The sequence below is a fragment of the Eptesicus fuscus genome, chromosome 12 (genome assembly GCF_027574615.1).
Source record: "Eptesicus fuscus isolate TK198812 chromosome 12, DD_ASM_mEF_20220401, whole genome shotgun sequence".
Taxonomy (NCBI): Eukaryota; Metazoa; Chordata; class Mammalia; order Chiroptera; family Vespertilionidae; genus Eptesicus; species Eptesicus fuscus.
In genome coordinates this window covers 63239881-63259304 of record NC_072484.1, presented here as the reverse complement: position 1 = coordinate 63259304, position 19424 = coordinate 63239881, and the positions used below count along the sequence as shown (strand labels likewise).

The 19424-nt window shown below is 40.2% G+C and overlaps 1 protein-coding gene and 1 pseudogene across 2 annotated transcripts; both read right to left on the bottom strand.

The window, feature by feature from the left end:
• Window positions 1-4550: 4550 nt before the first annotated feature.
• On the bottom strand, window positions 4551-19160 carry PSMG2 (proteasome assembly chaperone 2). 2 transcript variants are annotated; one of them, XM_028138881.2, is made up of 7 exons: window positions 19029-19160; window positions 16190-16361; window positions 14004-14062; window positions 12609-12727; window positions 9849-10022; window positions 5661-5781; window positions 4551-4842 (listed from the first exon to the last, which is right to left on the bottom strand). In XM_028138881.2, the coding sequence occupies exons 1-7, from the start codon at window positions 19083-19085 to the stop codon at window positions 4744-4746; spliced, it is 801 nt and encodes a 266-aa protein (XP_027994682.1). In that variant the 5' UTR covers window positions 19086-19160; the 3' UTR covers window positions 4551-4743. The 2 variants fall into 2 exon arrangements, with proteins under 2 accessions (XP_027994682.1, XP_054580525.1); XM_054724550.1 differs by lacking the exon at window positions 9849-10022.
• On the bottom strand, window positions 11715-12363 carry LOC129151026 (60S ribosomal protein L15-like; annotated as a pseudogene).
• Window positions 19161-19424: the final 264 nt, after the last annotated feature.

Sequence of the window (19424 nt, the reverse complement as noted above, 5' to 3'; positions counted from 1 at the left end):
GTATATTTTTATTTATTTCAGAGAGAGAAAAGGAGAGGGAGAGAGAGTTAGAAACATCAATGATGAGAGAGAATCATTGATTGGCTGTCTCCTGCACGGTCCTCACAGGGGATGGAGCCTGCAACCCTGGCATGTGCCCTGACCGAGAATCAAACTGTGACCTCCTGATTTCATAGGTCGATGCTCAACCACTGAGCCATGCTGGCTGGGCAGTTGCTGGCAAGTTTTGTCAGGTTCTTTCATTGAGAACTGTTGTGGAATCATGTATATGGCACCTATATATAAACATATATATATAACTTACATAAAATATTGTTGAAATAATCATATACACAGAATTTATGAGCTCAGGAAAAAAAAACATTTTAAGAATATCTAAATGTAAATAGACTTCATTAAAAAATCCTAATCTATTTAGAATTTTAAATGGAATTACTGCCAGATGAAATAAAAGTTTTATCTTCACCTCATTTCATTTTATCTGATTTATCTTTCTCTCAAGGGAAAAAAAAATTCTATTTCTGCCAACAGCAAGGCTTCCCACCTCCCTCCCCCACAAATATATCCAGTAGCAATAATCCTTTTAAAAACCACATAATTTCAAGGTTAAGGAAAAACAAACAAGAAAGTTGAAGTAGGAAAATAAGATTTAAAATTTTTATTTAGATCAGAAGTTAATTTGTAGAAATACTGTATTTATAAATTGATACACCATTCTGCATTGTGTAAATGATATCCAAGACAGATTTTTAAAAATATATATTTTTATTGATTTCAGAGAGGAAGAGCGAGAAACATCAACGATGAGAGGGAATCATTGATTGGCTCCCTTCTGCATGCCCCTACTGGGGACCAAGCCCGAAATCAGGCATGTGACCTTGACCGGAATCGAACCCAGGACCCTTGAGTCCACAGACCAACGCTCTATCCACTGAGCCAAACCAGCCAGGGTTCCAAGGCAGATTTTTATAAAGAAAAAAGTATAACTGACATATCAAGAGAGAAAATAGTCCAACAGTTCCCTCTGCTGGATGTTTTTTTTTTTTTGTAATTTTTCAAATTTATTGATTGATTTTAGAGAGAGAGGAAGGGGGAAAGAGAAGACCACCAATTTTTTTGTTCCACTTATTTATGCATTCATTGTTTTGATTTGTGTATGTGCCCTGAACAGGCTGAACCTGCAGCCTTGGCGTATTGGGACAATATTCTAACCCAATTGAGCTACCCAGCCAGGGCCTATTTTGGAGAATTTTTTTTCAATTGTCAATTTCTTTTTTAAAAAATATATTTTTATTATTTCAGAGAGGAAGGGAGAGGGAGAGCAAGACAGAAACATCAGTGATGAGAGAGAATAATTGATGGGCCGCCTCCTGCACGCCCTCCACTGGGGACTGAGCCCACAACCCAGGCATGTGCCCTTGACCGGAATGGAACCTGGGCCCCTTCAGGCTACAGGCCGACACTCTATCCACTGAGCCAAACCAGCTAGGGCCCTCTGCTGGATGTTTTAATAGAAAGCTAGACATACTGATGTCTTGCATAATGGAATGCACAAAAATTGGGGATACAGGCCAAACCTGAATGGTGGTCTCTCTGGGGAGAAGGGGGCATGGCAGGAAGGAAGAGCTGAGGGAACATTTAATGTCTGTAGTTTTTGAATTTATTATGGTGATAACAGGTTCATCATTTGTATAATTTTTAAATTTTTTAAACAAGAGCCCTGACCGGTATGGCTGTTTGTTGAGTATCATCCCATGCACCAAAAGGTTGCTGGTTTGATTCCTAGTCAGGGCACATACTCAGGTTGTGGGCTCGATCCCGGTTGGGAGGCAACTGATTGATCCTTCTCTCTCACATGGATGTTCCTCTCTTTCTCTCTCTCCCCTCCCTTCATCTCTAAAATCAGTAAAAAATATTAAAAAAATAGCTTTTAAACAAGATGCAAAATTTTATATACAATATTATGTTAATTTAGTTAAAATTATATCTATATCTGTAGATATATACATGTATATGTATATGTTTAGGTAGAATCACAGCAGAAGTCAATCGTTTTTCATTTTGGCTGTAAGGATTATGGATGATACTTATTTTCTTTATGCTCTCTTGTGCTTATCTGTGCACACACAGTTATTGTATTATTGACTGTATTCCCTATGCTGTACTTTACATCCCCATGACTACTGTGTAACTACCAGTACGTACTGCTTAATCCCTTCACCTTTGTCAACCACCAATCTGTTCTCTGTATCTATGAGTTGGTTTATGTTTTGTTTGTTCATTTACTTTGTTCTTTATATAAGTAAAACCATATGGTATTTGTCTTTCTCTTGACTTAATTCACTCAACACAATACCCTCTGAGTCCATCCATGTTATTGCAAATGGTAAAAAAATTTTTATGGCCAAGTAATATTCCATTGAATATATGCACCACTTCTTTATCCATTCATCTATTGATGGGCACTTAGGTTACATTTATATCTTGGCTATTGTAAATAATACTGCAATGAACATAGGGATGCAACTCTTTTCAAATTAGTGTTTTGGGTTTCTTCAGATAAATACCCAGAAGTGGAATTGCTTGGTCCCTCTTTGACTCTGTTTTATAGGCTATTTTGTCCGGTATAAATATTGCTATCCCAGCTTTTTTTGTTTCTGTTTGCATGAAATATCTGGTGTGATCTGAAGCTGGTTATCAGGTGTTTGTTCTGGGGCCTCTTAGGAGGGACTTGGATGCAGGCCAAGGTCAGTTGCTCCCTATGCCTTGCCTGGGGCCACTTAGTATGACCTACAAAGTGGTTTGCAGATGGTTGCCATTTGTGCTGGGCCTGGGAGAGGCTAAGCTGGGAATTGAGGCCAGCTGCTATTGCTGGGCTTGGGGCTGCTTAGCAAGAGGTATGGGGCACACTGAGGCCAGATGCTGCTTATATAGGGTTTGTGAACCTTTGAGAGATTTTAGGCAAGTCCACACTGTGAGCAAAGACAGGCCATTTGTATGGAAAAACTACCGGAAGCAGCTTGGGCTGGCCCACATTTTAGTTTACACAACACCATTACAGTGTCCTGTATTTGTCTATTAACGTTTACCAGAGAGTTTTGTATTTCTGTATGCTTTCATGTTGCTAAAATCTCTTCCTTTCAACTTACAGGACTCCCTTTAGCATTTCTTGAAAGGCACACAGCTAGTAGTGATGAGCTTCCTTAGCTTTTGTTCATCTGGAAAAGTATTTCTTCATTTGTGAATTACAGTTTTGCTGGATAGTATTGTCAGGTGTTTCTTCTTCTTCTTAGAACTTTGTATATATTATCCCACTCCCTTCTGGCCTCTACGGTTTTTGCTGAGAGATCTGATTATTTTATGGGAGCTCATTTGTATGCGGTAAGTCACTCTTCTTTTGGTCCTTCAAGTTTCTGGATTTCTCATAAAGGCATTTTGGCCTTTATATTATTGCTAAGTTGGTGTCTCTGTGGGGAATGAGGGCAGGAACTTCCTACCCCACTATCTGGTTGTCACCTCCCCTTAGTATTTTATTTTTAAAAATATATATATTTTGCCGAAACCATTTTGGCTCAGTGGATAGAGCGTCTGTCTGCGGACTGAAGGGTCCCAGGTTCGATTCCGGTCAAGGGCATGTACATTGGTTGCGGGCGCATCCCCGGTGGGGGGTGTGCAGGGGGCAGCTGGTCGATGTATCTCTCTCATCGATGTTTCTAGCTCTCTATCCCTCTCCCTTCCTCTCTGTGAAAAATCGATAAAATATATTTAAGAAAAAAATATATTTTATTGATTTTTACAGAGAGGAAGGGAGAGGGATAGAGCTAGAAACATCAATCAGCTGCCTCCTGCACACCCACTACTGGGGATGTGCCCACAACCAAGGTACATGCCCTAGACCTGAATCGAACCTGGGACCCTTCAGTCCGCAGGCTGACACTCTATCCACAGAGCCAAACCAGTCAGGGCCCCTTAGTATTTTAAGAAGGGAAACAGGACCAGGCTATGGAACCCAGTATGACTTATATAACACAAATAATTTACTAAGTACTACGAAGTAGGGTGTATCCTTTAATATTATAAGGCCTTGCACGCATGGAGGTAACAAAGCCAATTAGCAGATATATAAGATCATGTGTAAAAAGTGACTGGTATGTAGTAGGCACTTACTTAAAAATGGAAACTATTTTTATTATTTCTTTTATACTAAAATTTGAGGTGGGGAAATTATTGGAGATTATCATGTTGTGACCAATGTAATCACAAGGATCCTTATAAGTAAAAGAGGCCATGAGCCAAAGAATGTAGCTTCTATAAACTAGTAAGGGGTAGGAAACTGATTCTCTCCTGGAGCCTCCATAGGGAATACAGACCTGCTAACACTTAGAACAGTGAGACCTACTTTTGGGCTTCTGACTTCTAGAATTGTAAGGAATTTGTGTTGTTTTAAGCCACTAAGTTTGTGGTAATTTGTTACAGCAGAAACAGGAAACTAATACAGAAGTCTGAGTTAAAAAAAACTAAAAAGACATGTCATGAAATTACTTAGGAAATATTTTATTGTACAAAATTTACATTTGTTGTATATGATGAAAAGCATAGCAAAACCAATTTTTTGCTAATCCTTTTTTTCTGTAAAGAGTTAAGATTTATTTTCTAATACATTAGATAATACAACTTTTATACAGTTAACAGCTGTGTTGGTAATAAGTGTCTTGGGACATAAGATATAAAAATGAAAACAGATCAGAAAAGCGCAGGGGGAAGACCACTGCCAAAGAGTAATCTCCAAGAACTTGGCATTTTCCACGGCAAGGCAGATGCTGTGGGGTCATCACTCTGTAACTGAAGAACAAAATGTTTTAATCCTTCATCTTTACCAACAAATTACCTTTTAACATGTAAGTATTACATGTTAATCTCTAGCTTTTTGGTTCCTTTGGTTTTGACACTTTTAGCTCCGTTTTATTGTAAAGAAAAACAAAGCAATAAATTTCTGTCTTTATGTCAACTTAAGATAAATTTCCTCAAGTTTCAAATCATAAAGATATGCCAGAAAGGCTGTGTATAGATTCCACCAAGTAAAATCAAGTTCAAAAGAAATAGGTATTAAAAAAAAAATCTGCTATGTGAGTGTATCAATTTGTTCTTAGCAAAATCATAAATTAAAAAGACAGTTTCCTACCATATAAAACCGCCTTATGGGACTTAAAATAGCCTAAAGGCTAACTGATTTCTCTGGGTGTGATGTTCTTATTTCATAATAGAGAAAAGTATTTTAATTATAATGTGTATTCGATAGCTGCAGTATTGCTCATATAACAATACCTTTTGTTTTCTAAAAAAGGAATCCTGAATTCCAAAAAGAACTTGTTTATTTTCATAAGAAGCTTTTTGGTATAAATGCAATATGAACAATGAATACAATGAAGTACTTAAGATATTCCTTTTTTGGAGAATTAGCCTTAATGAAACAACTGTAAACAGCAGGCTGGTTAACTGCTCTCCTTTAAAAAGTTTAGTTAAAATAAATTTTATGTAGAAACACGTTTATATTCAACATAAACTTTTACTTATTTGGTCTACTTATACAGCATATAAAATACAAGTTTATTAATATATAACCAGAGAAATCAGAGGCTTAAGCTATAGGAAAAACTTACATGTGGTTTGATTATCTGAAGCCATTCATTAAGATATTCAACAAGACCTAATGCATCTGGGATATTGTCTCCTTCTGAAACAAATTTTAGCAGAACAGCCATTGGGATTTCCTTAGAACAGCTACAAGAAATTAAAAAAAAAAATTAAGTATTCTACTGATAAAAGACCCTGATTTCAGCTAAGAACTTTGAGCATGTAACTATAGCTACATGTGTCTGTTTTTATAGCTAAGATAATCTAGGTTTTGGGCAAGGAGAAGATACCCATCATAAAATCACTTATTTATCTCCTGTTACCCCAGATACATTCTTCTGTTTGTGTGGACAGGACTTGGAGCCATCCATGTAAGCCCACCCTAGGCATATGCAAGTTTGTGCCTCACACCAAGGCTACATGAAAAACCACTCCTCTATCCTTGGTTATAGAACATGAGGTATGTTCTGATCTACTCCTGAAACCTACTGTAGAAACAGCTATTTTTCAGAAGCACCACAGCAGAGACTGAAAGATTTTAACACCTTATTATTCAAAAGCAGTGAAAGAAAACTGTGGAACAGAATAAAAGGGGGTTGGGGGGGGGGGAACCTTACTATTACTTCTTACAGTTATTGAGTGATTATTATGTGCTAAGCAATGTCTGCATATTTTATTACTTAATCCCTACAACAATCCTTGAGAAAGTTATAATTATACCGATTTCATAACTCAAATCAGTTTGGAATAATGGGAACAAGGACAGAGTACCTGGATTCAAATTCTAGCTCTGCCACTTACCAGATTATGTCGGGCAAGTTACTTAATCAAGGGTTTAGTGTTCCTCTTCTGTAAAAGAGGGATCCTAACAGATAACAGAACTGACTTCATAGGGTTGTTGTGAGGTTAAAAGCGGTAGTGATGCCAAATTGCTTAAAACAGTGCCCATAATTAATGTTAGCAATTAATTATGAGGTAACTTAGGTTCACAGAGATTTCAATACAGTTAACAGGCTCAAAGTTCTATATGTAGGAAGTGGCAGCGGTGGCACTTGAAGCTAGGTCTTTCTGACTCCAAACCTAAGTCTCCTAACTGTTCTGTTATAAATGCCTCAAGCTAGTAACAAGATGGAGAGCTTACCAATGCAAAAAACTTCCTGTTTGCCAACAAAAGCAAAAATCATTTCTAACACCCTAAAACCAAGCACCATGAGAAAAACTATACCAAAACTTGAGAGCACATGACTGACAGAGAGCTACAGATTTAAGACGTGGAGGAGAATTTGACGTTTAAGTTCAAAGGTCTCAGCTGTACAGGGAGAGCCGACCACAGCATTTCAGCTTAAAAATTAGAAGCTGGAAGTTGTTAGCACTAATTATACCATCTCAGTACACAGTTCTGAAATATCTTAGAGACTCTCTGGCTTTGTATGGAAGAACTGTGAGCAGTGTTGGCTCAGAAGATTCTAATTCCTGAATACTCATGTCATGACAGCCTTAGAAATGGCTCATGCTGAGAGAAAGCCAGCCACCCTGGTGTGCCTTCATTTTAAAGGCTCTAGCTTAAAAAGTGCTGGGTTATGGTCTTGAACTTACAGTGTCCAACACTACTATTTTGTAACAAAAATCTATATATATAAAAGCCAAGCAACTGGAACGGAACATCTGGAACGACCGGTCACTATGACACATATTGTGGTGGCCAACCAGCCTGATCAGGGCCCTGATTGGCCCCCTGCAACCTCCCACAGCCCCTCCCCCTGGCTGGCCTGTCCCCCCACCCCCAACTGGGGTGGGGCCGGCTGGCCAACCCCCTGCAGCCCCTTCCCCCTGCCCCTGATCGAACCCCATCGGGGCAGGCGGGCTGGACCCCACCTATGCATGAATTCGTGCACTGGGCTTCTAGTAGTAGAATAAGAGTTTTAATATCATCCTCTGGTCCTCTCTGTAAAAATGGAAGGTGGAGTGTGACTCATTTTATTACTTTTTGTGACAATAAAATCTAACACATGAGATATATCCATTATTCATTTACAATTAAATACAGGAGTGGACAAAAGTAGGTTTACAGTTGTTTGTATGGAAAATAACAATAATTAATAAGTGATAACACAAGAATAAACTCTGTGTTTTGTGTACTCACAGCTTTAAACCTACTCTTGCCCACCCCTGTGTAAGGGCTCTCAGGTCAGCCACACCACTGTCACTAGGAGCAATATTTTCTTTCTTTTTTTTTTTTAAAAAAAAAAAAAAAATTTTATTGATTTTTTACAGAGAGGAAGGGAGAGGGATAGAGAGTTAGAAACATCGATGAGAGAGAAACATCGACCAGCTGCCTCCTGCACATCCCCCACTGGGGACATGCCCGCAACCAATGTACATGCCCTTGACCGGAATCGAACCTGGGACCTTTCAGTCCGCAGACCGACGCTCTATCCACTGAGCCAAACCGGTTTTGGCTAGGAGCAATATTTTCTTATCCAGAGATCAGAATATATATTTGTTCTGATAATGAGAAGGCAAAATATGTATATCACAAAAAATTTAGCAAATAATCTTAATATGCATTGAGGGAGAAAAAAGGATTAAAAATTGTATGAGTTATATGATTTTTTTTCAATTTTAAAAATTATTTATTGTGCCAGGCTGGTTGGGCTCATTGGTTGAGTGTGGACCTATGAACCTGGAGGTCACAGTTCAATTCTCAGTCAGGGCACATGCCGGGTTTCAGGCTCAATCCCTGGATGTGCAGGAGGCAGCCAATCGATGATGTTCCTCTCTCATCTATGTTTCTATCCATCCTCTCCCTTCCTCTTTAAAAATCAATTTAAAAAATATATTAAAAATTATTTATCGCAATGAATGTAAAATTGCATTGAACATTAAACACAGGTCTTGCTATAGCTGAATAAAAGAAAATTGATTTTATGAGAAACAATTTCAAATAGGATGAACTCTAAAGTTATGTTTTGTAGGATCTTGCAGATACATATATTCAATTCAACTATATTTTAAAGAACGTGGGAAGACTCAAATTACTGATTCAGAAATAAAAGTGAGGACATTACTACTGACTTTACAGAAATAAAATAGGAATTATTATTTAATGCAACAGATTTTCTGTTTAAAATGATGACAATGTTCTGAAAGTGGTGATGGGTTCACAACACTGTGAATGTATTTAATGCCACTTAATTGTACACTTAAAAATGGTTAATGTTATGGATATGTTACCACAATTAAAAAAAAGATTATAGCCCAGTTGGCGTGGCTCAGTGGTAGAGCGTCAACCTGTGAACCAGGAGATCATCGTTCGATTCCCAGTCAGGGCATGTGCCTGGGTTGCGGGCTTGATCCCCAGTGTGGAGCGAGCAGGAGGCAGCCAATCAATAATTCTCTCTCATCACTGATGTTTCTCTCCCTCCTCTCCTTTACTCTCTGAAATCAATAAATCAATAAATATAAACAAATGAAAAACAAAAAAAACCCCAAACCAAAACATAAAAAAAGATTATAAAGGTTGCATTGAACAAGTATCAGAATCCCTAACATGCCATACATAATAAAGTGTTAAATAAGGCTTTTCAGGACCTATTGTCCTATAATCAAATTTCAATCTTTCCCCTGAATGTAATTTCCATTTTATAAATATACTAGAGGCCTGATGCATGAGATTCATGCACGGGGGTGGGGTGGTGGTTTGTCCTTCAGCCTGGCCTGTGCCCTCTTGCAGTCAGGACCAGGACCCCTCAGGGAATGTCCGCCTGCCAGCTTAGGCTCGATCGAGGGGATTGGGGGATTCCCCCTCCCCATCCCCCCGATTCCCCCCAGGGATCAGGCCTAAGCCGGCAGTCAGACATCCCTCTTGCAATCCAGGGCTCTCACAGTCCGGAATCCTTGCTCCTTACCGCCCACCTGCAGTGGAGGCAGGAGAGGCTCCCGCCACCCCCGCTGGGCTCACCAGCCGTGAGCCCGGCTTCTGGCTGAGTGGGAACGCACAGACCACCAGGGTGCAGCTCCTGCGTTGAGCATCTGTCTTCAGTGGTCAGTGTGTGTCATAGTGATCAGTCTTTCTGCCGTTTGATCGATTTGCATATTACTCTTTTATTATATAGGGTTTTCAAAGTTCCAATAAGCAATCCAACAATTCTCTAAATTATCTTACTTTCATTTTTAAATAAAGCGGGAACAAATGAACAAAGAGGCAAACTCACCCTTCATCATAGAGTGTTTTTGTGATACCTCCTCCAGGTATACGGATGCAATACTCAGAATCACTTATTTCAGGAATGCATGGGCTTTTTTCCATTTCTTCCCAGTTAAGGCTTTTTATTTTATTTTGAACACTTTTTTGCAGGGAAGGTGTAAGTAGATACCTAAAGGGAGTACTAGAAACAATTACATAATTAACTTTCTAAAAACTCACCAATATAAACATGAAGGCAAAAATCAGTTCTTTTAGAAAAAATTATCTTACATTCTCTATTCCATTGCACAAGGCAAACCTAAGTTTTAGCAATCTTTGGAAGAATAACATGTAAAAAATATTGCTCTGACTTGCTATTTACAGAGAGATGGTAAAGAGATAGGAATATTTAAACTAAGGTAAGACCATCACGAAGATAAATTTAGTTTTCACAGCTCTGCTCCCTTCTGGCCATGAGGCCTATTGTGAGATTCCTAGAAATTAGCTCCAGTTTTGAAAGGTTACTCTTGGCTGATATTTTTCATCATGATTTTACAGGTGCATAAATGATCATACAATAAAATAGATTAGCTCTGTGATGTTGCAGGCACAATACCACACAATCAAAGCAGTTCCAGAACCATCTGTGTGTGTGTGTGTGTGTGTGTGTGTGTGTATATATATGTGTGTGTGTGTGTGTGTGTGTGTTGTATATATATATATATATATATATATATATATATATATCCTGACTAATTATAGACAAACATGCAAATTGACCATAACTCTGTCACACCCAAAGCCATGCCCACCATCCAATCAGAGTGAGTATGCAAATTAACCCAGCCAAGATGGCTACAGCCACAGAGAGCAAGGTTTCCTAGGTAACAGAGGAAGCCAAGCTTTCCGCCTGCCTTTGCCAGGCCTAAGCCTCCACTCAAGCTACAAAGTTTCAATTATAGAAGGTAAACAAATTCAAACAGAAATGGCGGCAGAATGGAGCTTGAGAGAGCAGGCCAGGGTTGCCGGCGGCAACAGGGGAAGCAAAGCTTTCCACACACCCTGTCCGGGCCCAGGCCTCCACTTAGGGCTACAAAGTTTCAATTATAACCCCAACAGAAATGGCTGCCGGCCGCGGAGGGAGCCCCAGGCTTGGCTCCGCTCCAGGCTACGAAGTTTCAATTGTAGAAGGAAAATAAATTCCAGATACCAGGGCCTCCGCTTGGGTTGTCAGGGGGCGTGGCCGGCCTGCAAACCACCACAGGCCCCTCGCTCAGGCCACCCCACGTTCCAAGGGAACCCCACCCTGATCAGGGACACCCTTCAGGGCAAACCAGCTGGCCCCCACCCCTGTACCAGACCTTTATCCTATCTAATAAAAGAGTAATATGCAGATTGATCACCACTGCAACACACAATATAGCTGCCCCCATGTGGACACAAGATGGGCAGCAGGAGAGGGTAGTTGGGAGGCACCTGGCCTGCAAGGGAGGGCGGTTGGAGGTGATCAACCCTGCAGGAGAGGGCAGTTAGGGGTGACCAGGCCGGCAGAGGAGGGAAGTTGGGGGCAAACAGGCTGGCAGTGGAGTGGTTAGGGGGTGATCAGGCTGGCAGGTGGAAGCGGTTAGGGGCAATCAGGAAGGCAGGCAGGCAAGCAGTTGGGAGCCAGCAGTCCTGGATTGTGAGAGGGATGTCCGACTGCCCGTTTATGGGATCGGGCCTAAACAGGCAGTTGGACATCCCTTGAGGGGTCCCAGATTGGAGAGGGTACAGGCTGGGCTGAGGGACAATCCCCCTCCGTGCACGAATTTCGTGCACCGGGCCTCTAGTGTATATATATATATTTTTTTACTGTCCTAAATTGTTTATTAGATAAGAATTTTACAAACATTACTTATATTAGCAGTAATGGTGGAGCCGGAGAGTATTGCGCCTTCTCCAAGCTGCAGGGCGAGAACCACCAATAGTGGGGTGAACTTGTGGCCCTTCCCAAGGCCACGGCTCTTTTGGCCCGCAGATGTCAGCCCTCGCATCTCCCTGTGCTTGTGGACTGGTTTGGTGATCCACTGGGTGTCAGGATTTCTTCTGATAGCCTTATGGAATGGATCAATGAGGATAACCTGAAAGAATTTGTACGGGGAATCTTCACCAACCCAGTAAGAATTCAGGACTCTCAGAGCCCTACAGTGGCGTCCAGCTCGCTCTTCGGCAACAGACTGAAGACTTTGAGCAAACATTAGCTGGTTAACACCGTGATGGACAGGCTTGCTGTAGGTCGCGCCCTTAGGAACAGGGCGTTTGCGGCCACCTCGGCGCACAGAAATCTGATATATGACATAACCTTGCTTGGCCTTGTAGTCAAGCCTGTGCGCTTTGTCGGGCCGGGTGGGGCGGGGGGCCCTGTGGAGCGCAGAGAGCTGGTGGTACTGCCAGCAGCGCACCCTGAGAAGGAAGCGCATTGCATCAGACTGCTTCTTCCTCCATAGCTCCTGGATGTACTTGTAAGCGCCCATCTTGGTTTACCTGATGGCTGCGGCCAGACAGAAAGGCCAGAACCATCTGTATATTTACACCAAAGCTTTCCTTCTGTCCCAACTATGGAACTAAAAGAGTCTACCTAACTGTGCTCCCTCCTATCTCTTGACTTTTACCTTCTTCTTTCTGAATTTCAGAGAGGAGAGGTAAGGATATACATGGCTTGTAAAACTTATTTTAACCTTTTAATAGATAAATCATAACAATATTGCATAATCTTTACAAAAACATTTTTTCAAAGGCAAAAACATACCTGCGAAGCTGTAGATCATTACAGTGATATGAATGACTGCTCGAAAGAACAATAACTTTGGCACAGTTACTACTTTTCACCCATGAAAGCAGTTTTTCACAGAATGGCTTTGATTTATACTTTGTATATGTTGGGGGGGAAAAAAGAAAATAAAAAAGTTAGATCCTAGAGTATAAGAAGATTCTCTATAATATTTCATCAACTTTATCTCATGATATATAATGTAAATACACTAAAATTAGAATTATTTTAAAATCCACTTACAGTCCTTAAACTGAAGGTGAAAAATGAAGAGCAATGAATTACATATTATATCTTTACAATCTATATACTAGTATATAAAAGCCTAAGCAACCGAATGAACAGTCACTATGACAAGCATTGACCACCAGGGGACAGACACTCAGCGTACAGGATGGGGCTCCCTCCTGTCTCAATCGGGTCTGCGGGGATTGGGCCGAAACAGGCTATCCAACATCCCCTGAGGGGTCCTGGATTGCGAGAGGGCGCAGGTCAGGCCGAGGGACCCCACCGGTGCACGAATCTGTGCACTGGGCCTCTAGTTTAGAAATAAATTGTGAGGAATCTAGATTTAAAAAAAATTTTATTTTGACTAACAAAGGAAAATTTCCAAGTACTTCAATTAAGTAATCCATTATTACTTAAAAAATTTCTGACCTGTATTTGATCATGATGAAACAATTAAATAAATCCAGAATGCCAAACATCTGGTCTTATTTTCTCAAAGGAGTCAATATTTTGAAGACCAGAAAGGAGAGCCAGTTCTATAGTGAAGGATACCAACTAAAAATATGTAACAGGCACGTGCAACATATGAATCTTGAATGGATCCAAAATTAAAAGATATGTTGAAGACAATTAGGGAAATTTGAATATTCTGGATGACACTACTGAAAAATTGATTAAATGCTGCTTTTCTTAGGTGTGGTAATGGTGTAGTGGTTGTGAAAAATAATGTCCTTATTCTTGAAAGATATGTGCTAAAGTATTTTGGGGGTGGAATATGATGTTGCTGGCCTATTTTTGTATTGCTTAGCAAAAGAAAACTGTGCAGAGAGAATCAAGCAAGTGTGACAAGATGTTAACATCTTGGTTAATGTGGAATGTAGGTTATAAAATTATGAGGGGGAGAACCCACTTTACGGAAACTCTTCACATACTGTTAATTCAATAAAATTTAAAATGCAGATAAGGAATTTTTAATCTTTAAAAATAGGAGTGCTGGATAGTATAATGGTTAAGAGAGGCAATTTCTTAACTGTACATACAATAAAAACTCAAATTACTTTTGACTCTTAATTCTTAATGATACTTAGTATTTTCTCATTATATTTTACTTTAATAAATTTTAAAAGGCAAATATAATATGCTAACCTTAATAAAAATGGACCTTAACTGAAGAACCACTAGCTTCTTTGAAGGCAATGAATATACTGTAAAGACAAGAAGAAAATGAAATCATACAAAAGTTAAAATGAAGGAGTTATAGAAATAAAACTATTAGCCACCCAAGTGCCTGTAAATAGACAAAAGGATAAAGAAGTTGTAGTACATATACACAATGGAATATTACTCGGCCATAAAAAAAAGAATGAAATCTTACCATTTGCAACAGCATGGATGTACCTAGAGTAATATGTTAAGTGAAGGGATTAAGAACTTCAGATTGGTAGTCACAAAATAGTCCTGGAATGTAAAGCACACCCTAGGAAACAGTGAAAATAACGTAATAACTATTTGTCAGGTGGGTACTTGAAATATTGGGGGAACTAATTTGTAAAGTATATGACTGACTAACCACTATGCTGAAATTAATACGAATATTGAACGTAAACTGTAATTCATGCATGGGTAGGGCCCCTAGTGACTGCAGGCTGGGGCCTCCCTTCCCTTGGCTGCCTGCCACCGGCTGGCTCCGCCCCTTGGCCAAACTCCTGGTTGAGGGGACAATTTGCATATTAGGCTTTTATTATATAGGATGGTATTTTACTTTTGTAAGAAAATGTTCTTAAAAGATAAGAGATGCACACTTACATATTTAAGGTGAAATGTCATGTCTATAATTTATTTCAAAATACTTCATCTTAATAAAAAATACACAGCCTGGCCGGTGTGGCTCAGTGGTTGAGTATCAACCTATGAGCCAGGATATCACGGTTCAATTCCCAATCAGGGCACATGCCTGAGTTGGGGCTCAATTCCTGGTGTGAGGTGTGCAGGAGTCGGTCGATCAATGATTCTCTTTTATCATTGGTATTTCTGTCTCTCTCTCTCCTTTCTTCTCTGAAATCAATTAAAATAAATAAATAAATAAATAAAGGAGATTAAAGCACTATAATTGACTTGTTGCCAGTTTGTGTCCATGAAAATCGGTGGGTCCTCCTTTAGAATGAAGGTACTTTAGCAGGGTGGTTTGGTACTTAAGAGTCAGCCTCAGGGACCAGAGTGGCTTGATTAGAAGCTCAGTTATACCAATCATTAATCATGTGACCTTAACTTCTCTGTGCAATGGTTTCCTTATCTGTAAAACTACCTATGGAATAACTGTGAGGATTAAACGAGTTAACACATATAAAAGCACAGTGTTCAGTTTGTAGATAATAATAAATATTAGTTGTTATCATTAATAGGAAATTAAAAATTCTAGCTCTAATTTTTATAGTCCTTTATCCTTTAAGGAGATAACTGAAATTGCATCTTCTATTAACAAAGCCATCTTTCCTGTAGGAATTTCATTAAGATGATTTTTTTCAGTGTTTTTCATTATCACAAGTTAATGACATGAGTAATAAGACTAACAAAAAACAAAATGCTTTTTCATTTGTCTTTCAATCCACCAACAGTCTTTCATGGTCCTCTAGCACTTCTTGACTTTGACCTTAAAATGATAAAAGAGGACTGAGAGGCCAACAGAGGAACTGGCCCATCAGACGAAGTAACTGGATGCTCCTAAGCTTCATGATCAACAGCTATACCCTTACTCATTCAGTGCAGTACTCCATTATAAACAAACAGTGGTCAGTGCAATATAAACTGTGTTCCTGATTAAGCCTGAAAGTCCAATGAAAAATTATGGGAAAGGCCTACACCTACTAGCATCATTAGGCAATTCAATCTTTCCGAGCCTTACTGATATCATATTATGGATTATATAATAATATGAGAGGATGACTGAAACTTACATGAGATAGTACATACTAAACATACTGAGGACTGAGCCCAATGGAATACTCTTTTCTCCTTTCCTTGTATTACTGATGCTTACACATGCTAGTAAGAACAGAAAATAAAAGTGAGGATAAAAGGAAAAAAAACACACCCCAGGTTAAAAAACACAAAATTTTCAAATTCTATCCAAGGACACAAGTACAATCACACTTCTCATAGGAGTTGCCATTTAGAAAAGCCTATGAGAATAGGACAATGTGACTGGGTCGTCAGTTCTGCACAAAGCTGGCATCAAGGAAATGTCTGCTACCAAACAGGGTCTATAGCGTCTATTTCAAATGTAAAACAACTCTACCTTGTAGTAGAATAAAATGTGCAGAAATCTTACATACCTTCAGCATTTATACTGAGTTCTGTTGAATTTTCTTCTGATGTTGCATATGGATTATTTCCAACCATCGGCACAAGACAATCGGTATAGAAGTAACCAATTTTACACATATTCAATGTAGAAATGATCAGATCTATTGCAAGCTGGCCAACATTTCCAACGGATACTGCCGGCTGAAATAATTTAAAAAATATAATAAGACATCAACATTAGCGGCACTTTTAGAAGTTTAGACAGAAGACAATAATGACAGCACTAGTACTGGAAGTTTATGCTCAGCTGCATCATTGCTACATACTGATTCTCTCATTAACTGCAACTGAGGTGTCAACAGGGAGCCTCCTCCACATTTGAGACTATTGATTTAACACTTATTGAACACCTACTATGTGTCAATCATTACTCTAGGTACTGGGAATGCAGTAAAACAAATCAACAAAATTCCTGCCTGGTGGAGCTTCCACTGTAGTGAGAGAGCAATTTATCTGTAAGAAAATAAATGGTAAAATATACAGTGTACAATAGTAATTACAAAAGTAATATGACCAAAAATTAAGTGACTGTAAACATGTGTATATTTGTTTGGCTGTAATTTTAAAAAGGTTTGGTCAAGAAAAGCATCACTTCAGGTGACAAGAAACTATAGGCCTGAAAGAGGTAAGGGAGAGAATATTTCAGGCAGTGGGAAAGGAAGTATAAAGGCTGTGAGGTATGAACAAAAGTGCCCTTGGATCTTCTATTTGCTTTGTTAGTGCCTAAAGGTTGGTGTGAGCTCCTTTTCACACTAAAACCACACACACACACTATCCCCATGACTAACAGTCCAACTGCCAAATCTCTAGCTACTTATCTGAAATGGAGAGCCTACCGGCTATCTCCCCATGGTTATGTCAAAGGTAACACACTCAACATGTACAATATTAAACTTCTGCTCAAACTTGTCCCCATATTTTGTATTTCAGAAAAGAGCAACAATTACTAAGCCAATTACTTACACTGGGAAACTTCTTCCCTTTCTTTTACTAAGCATACCTAATACATGACTAATTTTCATTGATTCTACTTTATATTTCCCCCCTCCATATTTTTATGGGTCCTTCAGAGTGGTCTCCCACTTTTCATTGTTGTCATCTATTAATCCTCTGGTTACCTCCTGTATTTCCCTTTCCACTTCTCAAAGATTTTGCTACTTTGGTTAGACCCTCACTTCCTTTATGATCCATCTTTTCCTCACTACTGGATTCTTCCCATCAGCATATCTTTCGAACCTGGGACCCTTCCGTCCACAGGCTAACGCTCTATCCACTGAGCCAAACCGGCGAGGGCAGCTACTACCTCTTTTTTAAGGTGTCCCTCCACAGCCCCAATTCCCCACAGTTGTTCACTAAAACATAAACAGGCAAAAGTAGGGTTACGGTTGTGATACAAACAAATAACACGATAATTTAAAAATACAAGAACAAACTATTTCCCTACTCATGGCTGTACACCTACTTTTGCCCACCCCTGTATGAAATGATTACCAAATACATTTAGTTTTAAGATCCATCACCACAGTTACAATTTTTTTCTTGTAATGAGAACTTTAAAAATATATATATATTGTATTGATTTTTTACAGAGAAGAATAGAGAGTTAGAAACATCGATGAGAGAGAAATATGGACCAGCTGCCTCCTGCACACCCCCTACTGGGGATGTGCCCGCAACCAAGGTACATACATGCCCTTGACCAGAATTGAACTTCAGTCCCCAGGCCGACGCTCTATCCATTGAGCCAAACCGGTTTTGGCTGTAATGAGAACTTTTAATTCTCTCTTAGCAACTTTCAAATATACACTACAGTATTGTTAAGTATAGATTCCATGCTGTACATTACATACCTCCCCCTCCCCCGCCCAGGACTGACTTCTAACTGAAAGCTTGTACCCATTTCACCCACTCCACTCTACTCACCACTCCATCAGTTCTCTGCAGCTATGAGTTTGGTGGGGTTTTCTTTCTTTTTTTATTTATTTTTCCTCTTTTTTTTTTTTTTTAAGATTCTACATAGGAAGCTTTTCTTAACAGGTCCTTGTGTCCCTCCCTCTCCCAGTAAATCCTTGGGCCTTTCTATATATTTTAAAATCTTCTGTCCTAGCATTTATTGCCTTTATTGATTTACGTGTTTCCAACGAGACGGTAAAACTCCCTGAGGACAAGTACCTGGTCTTATTCTAATATTTTCACATACCAGAAAGTTTATTGAAACAATGAACGAACACGGGCAACTGTAGGAGCCTTAAACCATGTTAGCTGCTGGCAAAGCTGCTCTCATCACCCTATCCGCAGGTAGTTTTTCTGGCTAATGACAAAGACCTGTTTGCTTAAGAATGACTCTAAAACTAGTTGCGAAACGCTTTTTCTAGGATAAAATGTAAAGAGAATGTCCCGCACAGCAAATGCACAGCGTACCTGTAATATCCAAATACATTACGTTGTACAGTCAAAAAAGACTACAAACTGTAGACTTAGATACAAGGTTTGGTGATAACGCCCACAAAGGTTCAGTTTGGATCGAGACCTCCAGAGACAACCTCACCCCGTTTTCAGCGCGGGCTGAAAACCCGAAATACAGTCCCCCAAACACACTCTTCAAAACAGTTCAATTTTGAAGATGAAATGTGTCTTTATAACCACTCAAAGTGTGTGTATACATTTTTTGGGGACACCTTATAGAAACAAGTACTCTCTTTCCCCCAGGGCCGGCGATACCCCCGAGTTGGGGTGGCGGCACTGCCACCAAGCGCCTTCCGAAAGGCAGCCCCCCGAAGTCGGGCCGCGGAGAGGTCGGGGACTCACCATCAGGAGGGTGAAACCCGCGAGGTCGCAGACCGACTCACCGCAGGGAACAAACATGGTCGCACTGAAGTGGGAGGACGGAGGTAAGCCCCGGCCTTGGAGGAAGGAGGGAGGCGGGAAAGCGAAATCCACGAGCTCCCGCAGTGTCTGCGACCTCGCGTCCCTAGAGCTCCGCGTGACGCACGCGCGGCGGGGCCTGGCGATCGGGGTCCTTCGAGTCCCTCGGCGCGGGGTCCTGAGGGGCCTGTCCAGCTACCTGCCTGTCCAGAGGGCAGAAAGGGCCCGCGAGGGAGGGCGATATGGCGGATAGCGGGGTCCGGACAAGGTGTTGGGGCGCGCTGAGGTCGTGAGGCGGGAACCGTGAGGGCGGGGAAACGGCAGGTGGAGGTGATCCGG

What these genes read in the sequence shown, in the direction of transcription:
- PSMG2 (XM_028138881.2), bottom strand. Translation starts at nt 19,085, where the DNA reads ATGTTTGTTCCCTGCGGTGAGTCGGTCTGCGACCTCGCGGGTTTCACC. An exon ending in ACTCAGTATAAATGCTGAAG is followed by an intron (nt 14,063 to 16,189) that starts GTATGTAAGATT and finishes TTGTCTTTACAG; the next exon opens with TATATTCATTGCCTTCAAAG. An exon ending in AAAACACTCTATGATGAAGG is followed by an intron (nt 5,782 to 9,848) that starts GTGAGTTTGCCT and finishes AATTTCTTGTAG; the next exon opens with CTGTTCTAAGGAAATCCCAA.